Source organism: Phoca vitulina, unplaced genomic scaffold (assembly GCF_004348235.1).
Source record: "Phoca vitulina isolate PV1807 unplaced genomic scaffold, GSC_HSeal_1.0 scaffold23, whole genome shotgun sequence".
In the NCBI taxonomy this organism is placed as follows: domain Eukaryota; kingdom Metazoa; phylum Chordata; class Mammalia; order Carnivora; family Phocidae; genus Phoca; species Phoca vitulina.
Genome location: NW_022589726.1, coordinates 25,847,522 through 25,865,398, shown reverse-complemented (window position 1 = coordinate 25,865,398; position 17,877 = coordinate 25,847,522). Strand labels below are relative to the sequence as shown.

Here is a 17,877-nt window from a genome sequence, read left to right as displayed (position 1 = left end):
TAAATTTATTAAAATGCACTCTATCTGTTTAATCTCTGCAGGATCTGTAGCAATGTCCCTTTTTCATTTCTGACATTGGCTGTTGGTGCCTTCTTTCTTGGTATTTTGATCAGTCTTGCTAGAGAGTAATCAATTTTAGGTCTTTTCACAGGATCAACTTTGTCTATCCACTGTATTGTTTCTGTTTTCTTACTACTTGTTTAATTAAATTCTATTTAAATTTTTAACGATTTTTGTCTTTTGGGCTTCTTTTGTTTTTTTCCTCTAATTTCTTGAGGAAGATTCTGAATTCATTAGTTTATTTAGCATTTCTTCTTTTCTAATATGTTAAAATTAAAAGTTTAAGCATTGTTTTAGTCTCACAATATTTTCATTACTATCCAGTTCAAAATATTTTCCCTTTCCCACTGAGATTTCTGTTTTAACTCACATGTGATTTGGGCACGTGTCTCTTGGTTTCCAAAGATCTGGGGATTGTCCAGTTATCTTTTTATTATTGATTTGTAATGTAGTTACATTATGGTCAAAGACTATCCTCTGTAAGATTCAGTCATTTAAAAGTTTTTGAAACTTGCTTCGTGGCATTGTTTACGGTCTATATTTCTAAATGTTCCTATTGCATTAAAAGAATGTATATTCTGTAGTTGTGGTGTTAGTCATTTATGTATATCCATTAGATAGAGTTGGCTAATTCTCTCATTCAAATCCTTTATGTCCTTACTGATTTTTTTGTCTGCTGGTTTCATTGGTTATTGAGAGAAATATGTTGATATCTTCTATTACTTGTGTGAACTTATCTACTTTTTCTTACCCCTTTGTCAATTTATTTTAAGTTTCTATATTGTAAGGGCACATTGTATCTTCCTGATGAGCTGAACCTTTTGTCATTAGTAAGATTCCCTCTTAATCTATAATAGTATGTTTTGCCTTTAAAATTTGATATAATCATAGTTATACCAGCTATATATTTTACATACATAATAGCTATATATTTTTTTGTCATTGTTTGCATGCTATCTTTTTCAGCTTAATTTTTTTTTTTACTCTCTTACTTTCAACCTTTAAGTACCCTTAGTTTTAGATGTGTTTTTTTAATGACAGCATATATTTGAATTTTGACTTTGGAGGTGTGAAAAATATCTTTATTCTGTCCTCACACTTTTCCTCTGCTTTCTGCATTGTCTGTTTCTCTGGGTGCCTCATTTTTGTTTAGTTTTGAGCTTTTTTTTCTTGTTAGAGATTTTTCTCAAATATATGGTAATGTCCAATCTCTGCTCATTTTTAAGAGGGGACAATGAGAAGATGAGTAGAAAGCCTCTGTGCACAGACAAGCTTATGACAGGAAGTTCTTGAGGAAGGGGGCTGTGGTTGATGAGCATTTAGCTGTTTCACTGGGAGACCTCAATTGTTAATAAGCTTTTTGGGAAGGGCAAGGCTGGTCTTTGAGATGTTTTCAACCCAGACAAACAGCATTGTGGGTAATGGGACTCACAGATATATAATATTATATAACTTATAATATTATATACAATATTATAGATATTATATATCATATACAGTATTATATATATTATTATATATAGTACAATATACATATATTAATTATAATATTATATACAAACTTGTATTTCTATAGTTCCTATTTGAACTAAAATGTCTAACTCTTTGCCTGAACTTCTCCAGATAGCATATGTCCATCTTCATTAGGTGGGGTGAAAGTCATTTCCCAGTTTTATTGGCTGAGGGAGTGTGCCTGGTAGTCTAACTACTCATCATGCAGGATTTCCAACTTCTGTTTTCAGTTCTGTCCTTCCCCTCTATCCCCTTCTGAAGTTCTGAGCCTTCTGTTCTTGAGTATTGTTGAGGTTCAGAGGCAGAATTTAGCTCCCTCCTTAATGTACATCCCAGAAAGATTTAATCATACAGAAAAAGCTAAAACCATGTTCATTGCCATCCCTTAATTTTCTTTCCAAAATTTTATTAAAATTTCTCATTTTCTGTCATCTCTTTTTCTACTCTGCAGATTTGATTCTTTTATTCCTAGACTGTACCTTCTGGAGAGGGGAAACCTATCTTCACACATGTAACCCTGCCTCTGAACTACTGTGACATGGGGCACCAAAAGAAGCTCCTGAGAAATAAGGTCTAAGTTAGGTGTCCCTGCTGAAGCAGGGACATTTAGTTCAAGGACAATGGTCAGGTGTTGGAAGGAAGTATTATGAATAAAGCACAACATATTTTATTCCTAGCCCCATCTGAATCCAGAGGTATGAGGCTATTGTACATGAGCAAGTAAAAGTTAAAAGAGGCATTTCTCCATCATCTCTGTGGGTAATTGGGGTTGTAAGGAATCAGCAGCACTGTGGATATTGGCGTCTGGTGAAAGTGACATAGGTCGCCATAATAGAACCTGCAACAATATCTTCTTTGTCATTGGCACAGACATCAGTATCTTTGGGCCTTGGTACACACTGACGTCATGAGTAGCAGTAACAGAGACTTTGGTGGGCATCACTAGAAGAGAGGATATATTTGGAGCCATCTTTGGCAGTATTAACTGGAAAATAGCACCATGGTAGCTGAAAGTACTTGTTTCAACAGCACAACTTCCTGAAAACTCATTGAATTATTTGGGAGGAACTTGATGGGCCTGAAATGCTCACAAGGTGGGTGGAAATTTGGCTTTATTTCCTTTTTTTTTTTTTTCCATACCATAGGCTGGTGTGATATAGCTTGTAAAGCACGCATTGCAAAGCAGAGCATGAAATCCTTTATTGTTAAATCAAATGAAGCTATATAATTAGGAAAATTGCAGAGCCAATTTATGGAGCAATAAGAATCATGTCATTTCTAATTTGAAGGGCATTTGATAATACTTAGGCATTGTTAGGATAAAGAAATGCCCCGTGGGCTTGGCTCTTACACAAAGGGTCTAAGTGCAGAGCTGGCTGTGGGTGAAAGGTGTGTGCTCTTTAGCATCCCAAGAGAATTGGACACCTGGAAAGTTTTTGAGTCCTAAATCTGCTACCCCAAGTCTCTCATATCATTCATTGGCAAACTCAATTCCAGGGCTCCCCTCCCAAGCTACTGTGAAACTCTCTCCAGCTCTTTATTTTACACTAAGTGATGTCGGCTTCATCTGATCTTTTTGTTACCTTCTGCTGACACTTTGTAGCAGCCCAATAAAAATCTTTGATATGTCAAAAGTGCAACCTCCACTCTCTCTAAGCTACACTTTATCTATCTTTATTTTGTCTTTTGTCAACACTTTTTATTTCAAAATCAGGTTCCTTTTAGACCAGCAAGCTAAGAGATGTAACCTTTTTATCTAGCTTTTTATCTATTAAACCCACAGCTACTCCACCATTTATTGTCACTTGTTTGACACTCTCCTAGTGTGCCCCACATCTCATGAAATGGAGACACATTCTAACAGATTGGTTTTATCTAGAGCTTGTATGCCCATTTTTTAACTGGTGCTGTTCGGAACTTCAGCACACTTACGAATTTTGTTCATGTGAATAATACACTGAGATTTAAAAGTCTCCCTGTTGTCTTAGGCAGTGGGGTAAAGAGTGGGCGCAATGCATTTATTCTTGTTCTTAGGAGTCCCCATTTGAAAATGAACATCAGTTTATCAGCCACACTGGTGACTCTTCTTTTAGCCAATTTAATGGCATCCCTTTCTCAAAGGATTTACAAGATTCTCGTATTGTTAAAATTGAACTAAATATCAAAAGCACATTTTTAGACTAACATTTTTTTCTTGGCAAATGGTTACAACTCTTTTCATTGCACTGAGTGGAAGCTCAGTCCAGTGAGCTTAGGAACAAAGATGGGAGGCAGTAATTATTAGAAATTAACAGGAGGTGTCTCATGGAATCCCAAGTACAGGAAGCTGGTCTGTGGAAAATGGTGGAATTAGACCCACCTATGTTCTGTTATCTTTCTTCTTTCCTCCTTTGAGTGAGTCAGTGTACCTCTGTCTTCTGCTCAATAACCCCCTTCTCTGTTGCTGCAGACTTGAGTTCCCCAGTGCACAGGACAAAATGTGGACACTTTCCTTTTTTTTTTTTTCATCCAACCTTGTGGATAAAGATTTCCTTCTTTTTCTCTTTGAATCTTGGTTCTTAATTACCAGAAAAGGAAAAAAAAAAAAAAATAGGCCAGTGGCAGAGTTGGATATTGTTGTATACATGTGTCCTTAAGCTTACCCTTAGAACCCTGATTGGGGAAGGGTGGTTGTAGGACAGAGGAAATTATTAGACAAGAAATACTGGATGGTAACGTAGGAAGTGACCACTTAGCTCTGAGGTGCTGTTTCCTTTCCCTCTGAAAACTGAGTTTATAAGTTTCAGGCTTATAAACCACGGTCTAGCATATAGTGAGACATCAGTAATTATTTGTTTAGTGAAAAGAAATAAGGTAGGTGCTTATCTAATATAAATTCACATGCTGCAAGAAGGGTTTTTGGTTGAGAAAATAGCCCCCTTCCCCCTTCCTATAACTAGAGCCTAAAATGTCTTCAACAAGAATAGAGAATAAGTGACTGGGAAATAGTGTTGGGTAGCCAGCCATGGGGAAGAGAATGAGAGGTGATTGAATTCACAGCCAAAAGAAGGAGGAGGAGTAGAAAGAGAAGGAGAAGGGGAGGGGGAGGGGAAGGAGAAGAGAAGGAAAAGAATAATTATCATACTATCACAAAGCAATTATGCTTTGAATTTGAAAATTTTGTAAGGAGTAGAAAGACAGTCTCATTTTTCACATTTCTTTATTAGACACAGTGGAAAAATTATAGTTTCTGCCCAAAGTTAATTATTGTATTTATGTCCCAGCGTTTTTGTTCCATTATTTCTTATCTATTTTGACCTTTTAACAGCCCTGAACACTTACCTTCATTGAAAAACATCCATTAAAAGTGAACTTGCTTTTTGTTCTTCTTTGAGCAGCATCAGAATCTTAGCAGAATTTATAAGTTATTTTATGCCTCCCTAATTAATTTGGAAGGAAGCATCATTATGTAAGATAAATTAATTAATGCCATTCTGGCTCAGCTCACAATTCACTTTACAATTCAGATATATTTTATCTGAATAGTTATAAACACATTGAATGTTATTTAACATTAAAATGTGATCAAGTTAGATATGAAATTAATTTTAAGTAATATGTGGCTCTCTGGATTCCTGTGGGGATTTATTGGAGCTCTCTTAGCAAAAAGTTCAGGATTTTACATTTTTATTGTTTCTATTGTTTTTCCAGTGACTTTAGAAAAGATACGTTGTCTTGGCTGTGTTTAATTCATTAGAAGTAGAAGATAGGTCCATTTTGGGCATCCAATTCGATTGCATATTCCTGGAGTATTTGTGAAGGTGAGGAAAAAAAAGTGAAGTAAGATAGAAACTTGGGGTATAACACAAAAATTCTGTAACTTTAAAATTAGTTTTGAGGCTGTATTATTTTATAGCCTGGTAAACTTCTAAATTTTGCCTTCAAAGAACAAACAACAAATGTAGGTTGGCAGTATCCATTTGAAAGGCAGTGAAATAAATTTGCTTTCTTTTTTCACATGAATAAAAGAAATGTATTTTACTGTATACCTCTTGTATTGTTGGTGCCAGCAAATTGGTGCACAAAGCTACATATTGATATCTGGTCTCATTTAAAAGGATTCTTTTATTTTTTTACTTACTATTTTTTTGCCATCTTTCTGTTAATTTTTTATTGAGGTATAGTTGATATATAACATTATATTAGTTTCAGGTGTACAACATAATGATTTGATATTTGTATATACTGCAAAATGATGACCACAATAACCTTAGTTAACATCTATTGCCATACATAGTTATAATTTTTTTTCTTGTGTTGAGAATTTTTAAGATCTACAGTCTTGGGGTGTCTGGGTGGCTCAGTTGGTTAAGCATCTGCCTTTGGGTCAGGTCACGATCCCTGGCTCCTGTGTTGGGGTTGGGGTCCCTGCTCAGCGGAGAGTCTGCTTCTCCCTCTCCCTCTACTAACTCTCCCTCTATCCCCACTCCCCCTGCCACTTGTGCTCTCTTGCCCTCTCAAAGAAATAAATACAATCTTTTTTAAAAAAAGATCTACACTCTTAGCAACTTTCAAATATCCAATACAGTATTATTAAGTATAGTTACTATACTGTACATTACAACCCCATAACTTATTTATTTTTTATTATTATTTTTAATTTTAATTCTGGTATAAATAACATAGAGTGTTATATTAGTTTCAGGGGTACAATATAGTGATTCAGGAATTATATACATTACTCAGTGCTCATCATGGTAAGTGTACTCTTTAATCCCCATCACCTATTTCACCCTTCCCCTCCACCCACCTCCCCTCTGGTAACTATCAGTCTGTTCTCTGTATTTAAGAGTCTTTTATCTGGTTTGTCTCTTTTTTCTTTGCTCATTTGTTTTGTTTTTAAATTCCACATATGAGTGAAATCATACGATGTTTGTCTTTCTCTGATTTATTTATTTTCTATTTATTATACTCTCTAGATCCATCAATGTCGCAAATAGCAAGATTTCATTCTTTGTCATGGCTGAGTAATATTCCACATCTTCTTTGTCCATTCATCTATGGATGGACACTTGGGCTGCTTCCTCAATTTGGCCATTGTAAATAATGTTGCATTAAATATAGGAGTTCATATATTTTTTTGAACTAGTGTTTTCATGTTCTATGGGTAAATGCCCAGTAGTGGAATTACTGGATCATATATATGGTAGTTCTATTTTTAATTTAAAAAGATTCTTTTAAATAATAAGATTCTGTAGATACCATGCAGAGATTTTACAATATTTTACTTTTTTTCATTATTAGTCAACTAAATTACATTCAAATTAATTTACAACATGTAATTGCAGAAAGTCAAGGATGTATTCTTCATTTTGATTTGCTTAAATCCTTGCCTCTAGCTTTTTATTCTAGAAGAGATAATAAAAATGATACAATGATATTCTGTTCTTTGTTAGAACATAATAATTACATGGCCTACTCGTCTTTGATGTTTATTTTTAGTTTATCTTATATTGCAGATTCTTTTTTTATCTTTTATCCTTTTGTCCTCTTCCTAGTTTGGCCCTGATGTCAGATAATCTAAGTAATTTTAAATTAATCAATTGACTACTTAATTCATTTAAATATTTATTACATCCCTAAGTCATACTATAAGCTGGGAAAAAAATTTACCTGCTTGGCCAAATGAAACATGTTCTTTATCCTTGATCAGCTAAGTCTTGTGGGAGAGAGGGGCAATGTGAGAAAATCATTAAAATACTTGAGGAAGATGATTTAATACTGAAGTATATTCAAAGAGTTATGGTAATACCAGGGAAGGGATGACTTTCAGGGGTAATGGTAGGAAATTTCTCAGTGGCTAGGTTGAGTTAGTGATCTCAGGCCAGAGGAAAGTGGATGGCATTCCAAACAAAGAACATTGCACACAAAGATACTAAGGTAAAAAAAAAAAAAAGGATACTAAGGCACATTATAGAATAGTGGGGTGTTTGGTGAGATTGATTTCGTGGTGAGGTGGAGGGTCTAATGAAAGGAGGTTGTGACATGAAAAGAGAGGTGTCTGAATGAAAGCATGGCTTGGCAGGGAGTGGACAGTCTTCTTATCCGTGCTCTACTCTGTGACAGTGGGAGCCCCTGTCTTATTTTAGAAAGTGGGAGTCAGTAGGCTAGAGGTCTGCCGTGTTTTACATGCCTATTATGAAATTGTGTGAGAAACTTTACATTCTTATTTCAAAAATGTAATAATGTTAATCCTCAGGAAACCTGTGTGAGAAATAGATGTTTTTATCCCCACTCTACAGATAAGGGAATAAGTTGATCATTTTTCCCAGGTCATAAAGTGGGAGGTAGTTTGCAAACCCATGATTTTCTGGTTCTAGGACTCCTGCTCTTTGTTATAATGTATTCCTTCCCCAGGGGTCACTACAGTGGCAATGCAGAGTCTGAAATAAGAGGAAGATAGTCACAGAGAAATAGGAGGCCATTGCTTTAATTTAGGTTAGAGGAGTTTATGAACAGGATTAAGACATTGGTAGTAGTGATGACAGAAAAACAGCACAGATTTGAGAGCCTTTCAGAAGTAATCTTAGTGATTAATCAAATGTTAGGAGTAAACGAGGGGGAGGAATTGCTGATATACTAAGGTGTCTATATCTAGTACAGATGAGTTTCACTGAATGGGCTGAAGCAAAGCAAGGGATGAAAGGAATGGGTTATGTATGGTGAATGTATTCACAGACAGGGTGAGTTTGTTCAATGAAAACTCCATCTGCAGTCTTTTTATATATGTCTTCCTTATAAAAATTAGAAGGTATATATGGCTGAAGTTGAGAAATTTGAGGTGGCATTTTATCTGTAAGCATTTTAGGTCCAGATGCAATTTTAATTATTCCAGGCTACTTCTAATAATTGTCTGCAGGATTTTGACATTCCAATGCATCTTGTTTCATAGGTTCATACCGTAGCTCTTGCCTGGGAGGTTCATACACGTGTATTGAGTTCCATCAAAGCCTTTCAATAGGGGCGCCTGGGTGGCTCAGTTGTCAAGCATCTGCCTTTGGCTTAGGTCATGATCCCAGGGTCCTGGGATTGAGCCACACATCGGGCTCCTGCTCAGCGGGAAGCCTGCTTCTCCCTCTCCCACTCCCCCTGCTTGTGTTCCCTCTCTCACTGTCTCTCTCTCTCTCTCTCTGTCAAATAAATAAATAAATAAAATCTTTTAAAAATAAGCCTTTCAATAAGCAAAAAGTAAGAATTTTGAGCAAAAATACTAAAATGTGGTTATTTGGTTTTTTTTTTTTTTTAAGATTTTATTTATTTATTGACAGAGAGACACAGGAAAAGAGGGAACACAAGCAGGGAGAGTGGGAGAGGGAGAAGCAGGCTTCCCGCGGAGCAGGGAGCCCGATGCGGGGCTCGATCCCAGGACCCTGGGATCATGATCTGAGCCGAAGGCGGACGCTTAATGACTGAGCCACCCAGGCACCCCTAAAATGTGGTTATTTGGATAATAGTTCACTAAGTGACTAGATTGAAGGCTGTTAATCATTTCCTCACAAACACAAGAAGAGTGAGAGAGAGTTAATATAATAAATCTAGGTTTAATTCTTGGTGCTTTGTAGTGACAGATTTTTTTTCCTCAATGTCACAAGAATGCTTAGAATTTTTGCTTTAGTTTCATTGTGTTTAATGCAAGACTGTACTCATGTTACGTCAACTCCTTATCCATGATTTACTTGTGTATGAAGTCCCCAATCTTGTTTATGTTGCCCAAACATGGCTGGGAGAGACAGCTGTGACATTATGAATCCAGCTGGGCACAGATGGATCTTCAGTGAAGCATGAATCCATATTGGTTTGGTGATCTATGTTTACTGCCTCCTGTTAAACTTTCAGAGACTCAACTCCTAAATCACCTGGCACTGACTCCATCCATGTACATATAAGTAATAGACTGAAGTGAACTGGAACTTTTGTTGCTAGTGAGCAAGACTCTTACCTGTAAGGGCAATATACTAGATTATGGTTTTATTAACTATTTAGCCCACGTTAGAATCTGATTAGTTTATGCCCATTTAGCACATGGTTTTCACTAGGTGCGATAGTCTTGATGGCTTTTCAGGCTGCTTTGATAATTATGAACATTTCCACGATCCTGTATATTGAAGTTTCCACACATCTGTTATGGATTTGACAGTTAAACTTGAGATCTCAAAAAATAAAAACTGAAGTTACAGCCTGTAAAGAAATTCATTTAGAATTTTTAAAGAAAATATCAGTGATTGATATTTACCTGGAAGGCTGATAGAACTGCAAGATTTTCTAGATCAACGCACAGTGGGAATAACAAGCTAAAGTATAAAACAAACAAAAGATGTATGAATAGTTGAAATAATTAGCTAAAACTCCAAACAAAACTAAAACGTTAATGGTGCCTCCTAGCAAATAACACTTAATTCTCAATCACTCCCCGAAACATTGGGTATGAAGCTTCACAACTTCACTTTTGTAGAGAGCAATGTGATATTCAAACTGATAAATGTATGCACACTCTGTCCTTTATAACCGGAACAGGAAATGTTGTTACTGTTAATGGGTATGCAAATCAATGAACTAGTATTTCCAAATTTTTGTGACAGGTTGCATATTTGTAATTCTGTATGTTTGTCTAAAGCAGCAAAAATTAGAATACTTACTACCTTTTATATATCACCCTTCACTTTTATATATACTAGTTATTTCATAAATTGTGCTATCTCATCTTCATTGTTACCATAGCATTCAGTACTCACCACATGCCCACAGTTCAGATCTTACTTTACTACGGTTTTTATGGTTTAATATACATAGATCTACCCATACCATATAGAAAAAAATATGAATAACTTGGTTTGCTTCCTTAATTCACACAGTAAGCAAATGTTTATTGATAACATACTATATGCAGGCGGTGCTCTAAGTGCTGGGGAATCAACAGTGAAAAGAATGGCCACAGTAACTCTCTGTCCTCTTGGAGCTTATTATCTAGTTTTAGACATTGTTTTTTCTCTTGATTTTCGATGGTATAGCCCTGTTTCTTCACATCCTAGTAGTTTTTAAATGAATGATGGTTGTTATGTATAAAAGTGTGTAGGGGACCTAGATGATATTTTATTCATCCCGAAAATGTTCACTCTTTCCTCTGTTAGATGGGAGGAATAGAAGTTGATCACCTTAATCCAGTCATGGAATGGAGTAGGTAAGGACTAATTCAGTTTCAGTAAGGACCCATCCATCTCTGGTATTCTCTAGCCTCCCATTGCTCTGTGTATTCTCTTGGGCCATTCCTTCTGGCAGGTTCTGAAATACAATAGTCTCCTCAATGTGGTGAAATTGCCAAACCTCTGCTGTGCTTTTCAGAGACTTTCTGCTTAGTCTCTTAGCCTACCCCCTGAACATAATTCATAATTTGGTAAATGTCTTGAAAGTAAACCCAGCTGTGTATCATGCTTCCTTCTGGGCCCCTCCAAGATGAGGATCTTGGTTCCTTAAGTTCCTAATGTTCGTCTCTCCAGCTCACTGAGACTCCTCCCTGCCCAGGCAAAGCCTAGATTCTCATCCTCTTGCCTTGCGTGCAGAATCAGCAAATGTCCCCAGAGAAAATATAGCTAACGTTTCCACAATTCCCTCCAATCTGATAAATTGGTTTTTCTAGTTCTCATTGCTTAATCAGCTCTCAGGTTGTTTTAAGCAGATTTTATGTTTTATTTATATTTTTTAGTTGTTCTTGGCTGGATCATTAATCTCTTGCAAGCTTATCCATCTCATCCCTATTTTTAGATACTGAAATTAGAGAATGATGTCTTCTCTTAGACATACCTATGTTATCACAAGGAAGGTACCCTGAAATTTCCACCCTAGATCAATGTATTCTAGAACTAATTGGCAAAGTAGGCATGTAGGGATGTGTCATTGAACACATCCTTCAAAATAAGTGTTATTGAAAGAGCTGGACAGTTATGAGAGCTGATACTCTAAAGTACGCTGGGTTCACTGCCCAAGAACTGTTCACCAGTAGTGATACTGAAGGGACTAAGACTGAGCTGTCCAAGTTAACTTGTGGACTTTCACATGGAGGCTGCTTAGATTGGTGAACTCAGTGGGAGTCCAAGACTTGAGGGTGACTCTGACGAGCTGCAGCTTCTGCATACTGTTCTTGACTTCTGTTATGAATTATCCTCAAAGGAAATAAGTCTGGATCTTCATTGTCTGCTAAAATACTGGGGAATAGAGTAGATAGTCTTTGTGTTTTTTTTATATCTCACTAACCCTTGTAGGAAGAAGATATAGCATAGTGGTTAAGTGTCTGGATTTGGGAGTCAATCAAATTTAGATTCAAACCTTGTCCATTTCCTAGATGCTTGACCTTGAGAAAGTTGTAAAAACTCTCCAAAGCTTCAGTTCCATATCTGTGAAACAGGGATAATAACACATTTCATTGTGCTGGCATGGAAGCTATTGGAGACACTGTATTTAAAGTGCTTATAATGGTCTCTGGAATATCGTAAGCCAGCAGCTTAGTTATTTTGGTTATTATGGAAACCTATGGAATAGAGACTCAGAATTTTGAGGTGAGATCTTAAGATTTTTATAAAGATTTTCTAAGGTAGGTGAATGAAGGATGTGGAAAAAAAGTGCTTTTAAGAATTCATATGTTTATTTTTCTTAAGTAAAACTATTTAAATATTTGTTTATTTTATGGATAACAAAACTATAAGAAAGAACTCCAGAAAAAAAAAACAACTGAATTGGAGATGATTTACCTCTCAATGACTTAAAAAAATTATTTCTTTGTAGTTTCACTAAATAACAAACGTATCATTTTCTACTGTGTTTTGTTTTAAAGTTAATCTAAGAAGAATCAAGGTTAACTAATATTCTAAATTGTTCAGGTGTTATCATGTTTAAGAAAAGGAACAAAATTTAAAGTAAAAAAAAAAATCTGAGTAAAAAAAAAAGCTTGAGAGGGAGAGAGAGAAAGAGAGAGAGAGAGAGAGAAATTTGATTCCTAATTACCATTCATTAGTTGTGTGGTATTGATTGGGCAAGTTAAATGATCTCCCTGTGTCCCAGTTTTCCTGGAAAAATTGTACAATGGGAAAATAATTCTTAGATTTTCTTGAATATCAAATGAGGAAAAAAATAAAAATTACATGTAATAAGCATAGTCTTGTTACTTGTATTTAATGATCAGTTGTGCCTCTGGATCTCTCTTTGGACCATGAAGAACATGAATTGGTGTTATAGGAAGCAGAAGAATTTGTGACACAAAAAGAGATGAAATTAAATCTGGTTATTGTTATTTAAGTAATAATTTAAACCACATGTATTTGAATCAAATTTTATGTTTCTTTATTCTGTGGAAATTTTCTGAAATGGACATTTTTTGACCATTATTCAGGTATGATATTGTATCCAAAGCCTAGACCCAGTACCTCTTCAATAGTTCTGAGTTAACAGAACTGAAGGAAAAGCGAGCTTTTCTCTTCCCTTGCAAGTTACTCTAATTCAGGAATTGTTTCCACACTCTGCATACCTGAGTGAGCATGAAATGATGCCTTTACTGAGTATTTCTGTTTGATTTTTCAAAAACTGTTGTCAGTCTTACAGCTTGAAAATGAAATGCACATGGTAATTGGTAGAGCCACAGTCAGTCTTCAAATCTAATTGGAACTGACCCAGACACCCTCAGAAGTCTTCCTAGCCTTTCAGATCTGTAAGCATATGTGATGAGACAAAGGCAGGAGAGCTTGTTGAAAGGGAGGGAAGACCCTTTGCGTGTTGCTGAACCAGAACGCTTTGATATGGCTCTCTCAGTATGGACAATGTCTTGTGTGTTTGTTTCCACAGAGCATATATCATTACAGACTATATGGGCATCCGAAATGAAAGTTTCATGAAATTAGCTGCGGTAGGGACCTGGATGGGGGACTTTGTCACAGCCTGGATGGTAAGAAATTTTAACTTCACCCATTTCAAACATTAGATGGAGGAAAACTTTCATAATGTTGGATAGACACTACTTTTGAAGGGTTTAGAGCAAGAGAGTTACTTCTCTCTTGAGTGGAACAAATTCATGAATACAGATAAATTTAGAGATTGTATGCAATATCTGTTTACCTCAGGGGAAAAATTAATGCAACTATAATATGAATGATGGCTGTCCACCAGGAAATATTTATTTATAACATATATACCTATCTATCTGTATATGTATGAGTATACAAACATACATTCATAACATTAATAGAAACTTCCTTGTGAAGTTCTAAATAATTTTGTGAGGATTATTGTTTTTGACATGTGCAGTTTTCAGGTAAGGAATGTTGTCTGGCCTGTCTCAGAAGACCACATGAAATATTTTTAACAACTGTTTTTTATTTAAAAATTTTTTTTCACAACACATCTTATAATATTTTATTAATATTAATTTAATTTAATTTAATTTTTTATTTGAGTATAGTTGACACCCAATTTACGTTAGTTTCAGGTGTACAACATAATGAATCAACATCTCTGTACGTTATGCTATGCTCACCACAAGTGTAGTTAGGGCTCTTAAAATAGTTTTCTACATTTATTTTCCTCATTGAACCTATAAAATTAATGTTGCATTATTAGTATTTATTATTATTATAAGCCTGCAACAAACAGACAAACCATATTTCATGCTGAGTTCATCTGTCAAGAGAGTAACTTCTTTTTTCATTTTTTGTTTTCATTAAAATTTTTTTGGGGGGCGCCTGGGTGGGCTCAGTCAGTTAAGCATCTGCCTTCAGCTCAGGTCATGATCCCAGGGTCCTGGGATTGAGTCCCACATCGGACTCCCTGCTCGGCGGGGAGCCTGCTTCTCCCTCTCCTACTCCCCCTGCTTGTGCTCTCTCTCTCTGTGTCAAATAAATAAAATCTTTAATTTTTTTTTATTCAGGTATAGTTAACATACAGTGTTATATTAGTTTCAGGCATACAATATAGTGATTCCACAATTTCATACATTTCTCAGTGCTCATCAGGATAAATGTACTCTTAATCTCTTTTGTCTGTTTCACCCATCCCCCACCCACCTCCCCTCTGGCAACCACCGTTTTGTTCTCTGTATTTAAGAGTCTGTTTTTTTGTTTGTCTCTTTTGTTTGCTTTTTGTTTGTTTATTTGTTTTGTTTCAAGTTTTTATTTAAATTCTAGTTAGTTAACATATAGTGTAATATTAGTTTCAGGAGTAGAATTTAGTGGTTCATCACTTACATATAATACCCAGTGCTCATCACAAGTGCCATCCTTAATACTCATCACCCATTTAGCCCATCCCCCCACCTATGTCCCCTCCATCAACCTTCAGTTTGTTCTCTGTATTTAAGAGTCTGGGTTTTTGTTTGTCTCTTTTTGTTTGTTTTGTTTGTTAAATTACACATATGAGTGAAATCATATGACATTTGTCTTTTTCTGTCTCACTAATTTTGCTTAGCATATACCCTCTAGGTCCATCCATGTTTTTGCAAATGACAAGATTTCATTCTTTTTTATGGCTGAGTAATATCCCATTATATATATATACCACATCTTCTTTACCCCCCAAAAAACCAAAACAGTAATTCAAAAAGACTTTTGCTCCTCTTTGTTTATTGCAAGATTATTTACAATAGCCAAGATATGGGAGCAACCCAATTGTCCATTGATAGATGAGTACCTCTGTTTTAACCATTGGATTAATTAAGTACAGTATGTAGCTGGAAAGCTCTAGGTCCTATAAGTTTATAAGAGAATCTCAGAGTACAAAGAGCATAACTCTCATAAAAATGAAACCTGTTAATCTTTGTTGATACCTCTCATAAGTGCAGTTAATCGTAATTGGCTTTATTCATCCATTCACTTGTAAACGAGAAGACCTACCAAAGGAAAGGATGCCCTACCTAAACAAGACTAGGCAGGGACGTGCCCCTACAAACGTGTTCCAAATACTGCAGGTAGATTGTCACAACAGTTACTGCCCTTTCTATGGAGAGCTTTGTGTCTTACCTAGAACAAGTATTTTCGGGGGACAGGAAACAGTTATATCTTAACTGGTACTACTGTGATCATCCTGCAAGAGTATTAAGTAACTACCAAAGGGTTTGTGTAGCCCATTTTTAGCCTCGTCCCACCCCTGTTCAATTTTAGAATGTTAATAGAACAAAGTACCAAATGCATCCCATTTCATTAACTTTAAAATCTAGATTTGAAAAGTGATTTTATTTGTAATCACTAGATATGACAATTAGAATAAGCCAAACATCAGGCTGCATGGCTGACTCAGTTGGTTATGCATGCGACTTTTGATCTCAGGGTTGTGAGTTCAAGCCCCATGCTGGGTACAGAGCTTACTTAAAAAATAAGAAAATTCTAAAAAAATAATAAAATAAAATAAGCCAGACATTAAGACCAGGCTGCCTCATGTCAAAAATTTCTATTTCCATTGGGAAAAACTATTTAGAAGGAGAACCAAACAGAAAATAATTTCTCTTCTAAAACTATTTCCCTTTTAGGAGGAAAAGTAGAAGGAAAACTTTAAACATGTAATTTCCATGAAATATGAGGTGATACCTTTTGAAAAATTTCTGCATTAACTATGGATTGTGATTTTTTTTTTTTTACTCCATTTTATGGTGAATCTGCTTAATAAAATGGAAAAAGGAATTCAGAAATTTGGATTCTCTGACCTTGCTGTGTCTGGCATGATCTTCCACGAATAATATGCAATCCTCTGAGCCTCGGTTTGCACATTTCTTTAAAGGGGCTAATAGTTGCTATTCGTGTTATAGGTTTTCTATGAAGATGAAGTGTGTGGTCCTGTGATGGGACTTCAAATGCTGCAGTGCGAGGGAGACATAAGTGCTTTATTGCAGCTGTTTATGTTCTTCCCAGCTTATCCCAGGCTTGTGGTCTGGGGTGCCTGAAGTTTCCTTCTGGTTGGCAGTGCTAGAATACACTCTAAGGCAGTGTGGTCCATTACTTCCTGAATCACATGCGACACTGCCCCTGATCAAAGTCAGGGGAGAAGCACCAGAGCACATCACCAGAACAGCAAGCCCGAGGACCTTACTCTGCAGTTTTCAGGCTCAAGTCCACCATTTGATACAGAAATCATTTTCTTTCCCATGATGACATCATTATTTTTTGTGGCCCAATTCTAAGCCCTCCCCAGAGTTTCCCTCAAGACAGTGTTTCCGAGACCATATGTGACTCTGCCCCTATTTACTGGTTCTATTTTTTTAATTAAGATTTTTTTTCTTTTGAATCATAACGTGGGGTCCAATTTCTAGGGCAGCCCTGAGAGGCGAATGCATGGGGCAGCTTTGACCGAAGACCTTTACCTTTTCTAGCTAGGTTTCTACTGTGCACTCATCTGCCCTACTCTTGTGGTTTAGCAGAATACACATAATGCCACGGTGCAGCTGTGGTCTTTCTGTCTCTCTGAGGTCTGGCTGACCTTCATAGTTTCTCCTGAATTTGCTACTGTAAGGCCTTCTATTTTTACTAGCTAACCTGATAACTTTTTACCTTTGTCAATGCTGCTGATTACTACTCTGATCAATACTTCCAATACCACCGAGGTAGGACTGGATTGAGAATCAAGAAAACTGTGTTTTAGGTTTAACCCAGCAGTGTGATCTTAAGTCACTTCGCCTTCTGGGGCCTCACATGTTTTCCTTTCTGTAAACGGAGAGAGAATCCAAAGTCCTTTTTTGCTTATGTTACATGAAATGTTGACCTTTCCCTGTTAGACACAGAGACAGAAATGGCAAAAGAAACAGAGTGCCCTCCTGATTTAAAAGTACAGTCACACAGGGAGGCTTCCCAGAGCACATCATTTCTTTTCCCATTTTTATTCACTGACTAGGTGGTAACTTTCCATATAAATATTTATATGTCTACATATGTGTGCAATGATAACATTTTAAAAAATAATAGTTTTCCTCATGAGAGGAGTCTAAGGAGCTTTGACCTTCATTTGTCTATAGAATTCTCATCATGAAGTGAATATCAATGATGAAGGTGACTGTCATGGAAAAGTAAGTGACTATTTACATTTCCAATAAAAGTGTGCCTTTTAATGTATTTCTGAAATGGAGAATTTTTCTTTTATGGAAATAATTCAAAACTTCCCCATGGTTTTAAAAGGCACACTGGGACTGATGCAATCCCCAGGCATGGCTGATTTCAACCGATCGGACAACTGTCTTTGCTCCTCACACTACAGAGCATCAAGCTCTACTAGGTTCAATTTCCGAGGCAATCCTGACTATTCTTA

At 36.2% G+C, this 17,877-nt stretch overlaps 1 protein-coding gene across 5 annotated transcripts in view; it reads left to right on the top strand.

Moving 5' to 3' along the window:
- The window catches only part of TMEM117 (transmembrane protein 117), a 453,511-nt gene that overhangs the window by 216,834 nt on the left and 218,800 nt on the right, over nucleotides 1-17,877 (top strand). For 4 of the 5 annotated variants that reach the window (XM_032420498.1, XM_032420502.1, XM_032420501.1 and 1 more), the window contains one exon: nucleotides 13,441-13,540. The exons of the other annotated variant lie outside the window; for it this stretch is intronic. In XM_032420498.1, coding sequence (XP_032276389.1) covers nucleotides 13,441-13,540 — 100 coding nt within the window. The remainder of the gene's footprint in view (nucleotides 1-13,440; nucleotides 13,541-17,877) is intronic. 5 annotated transcript variants of the gene reach the window in all.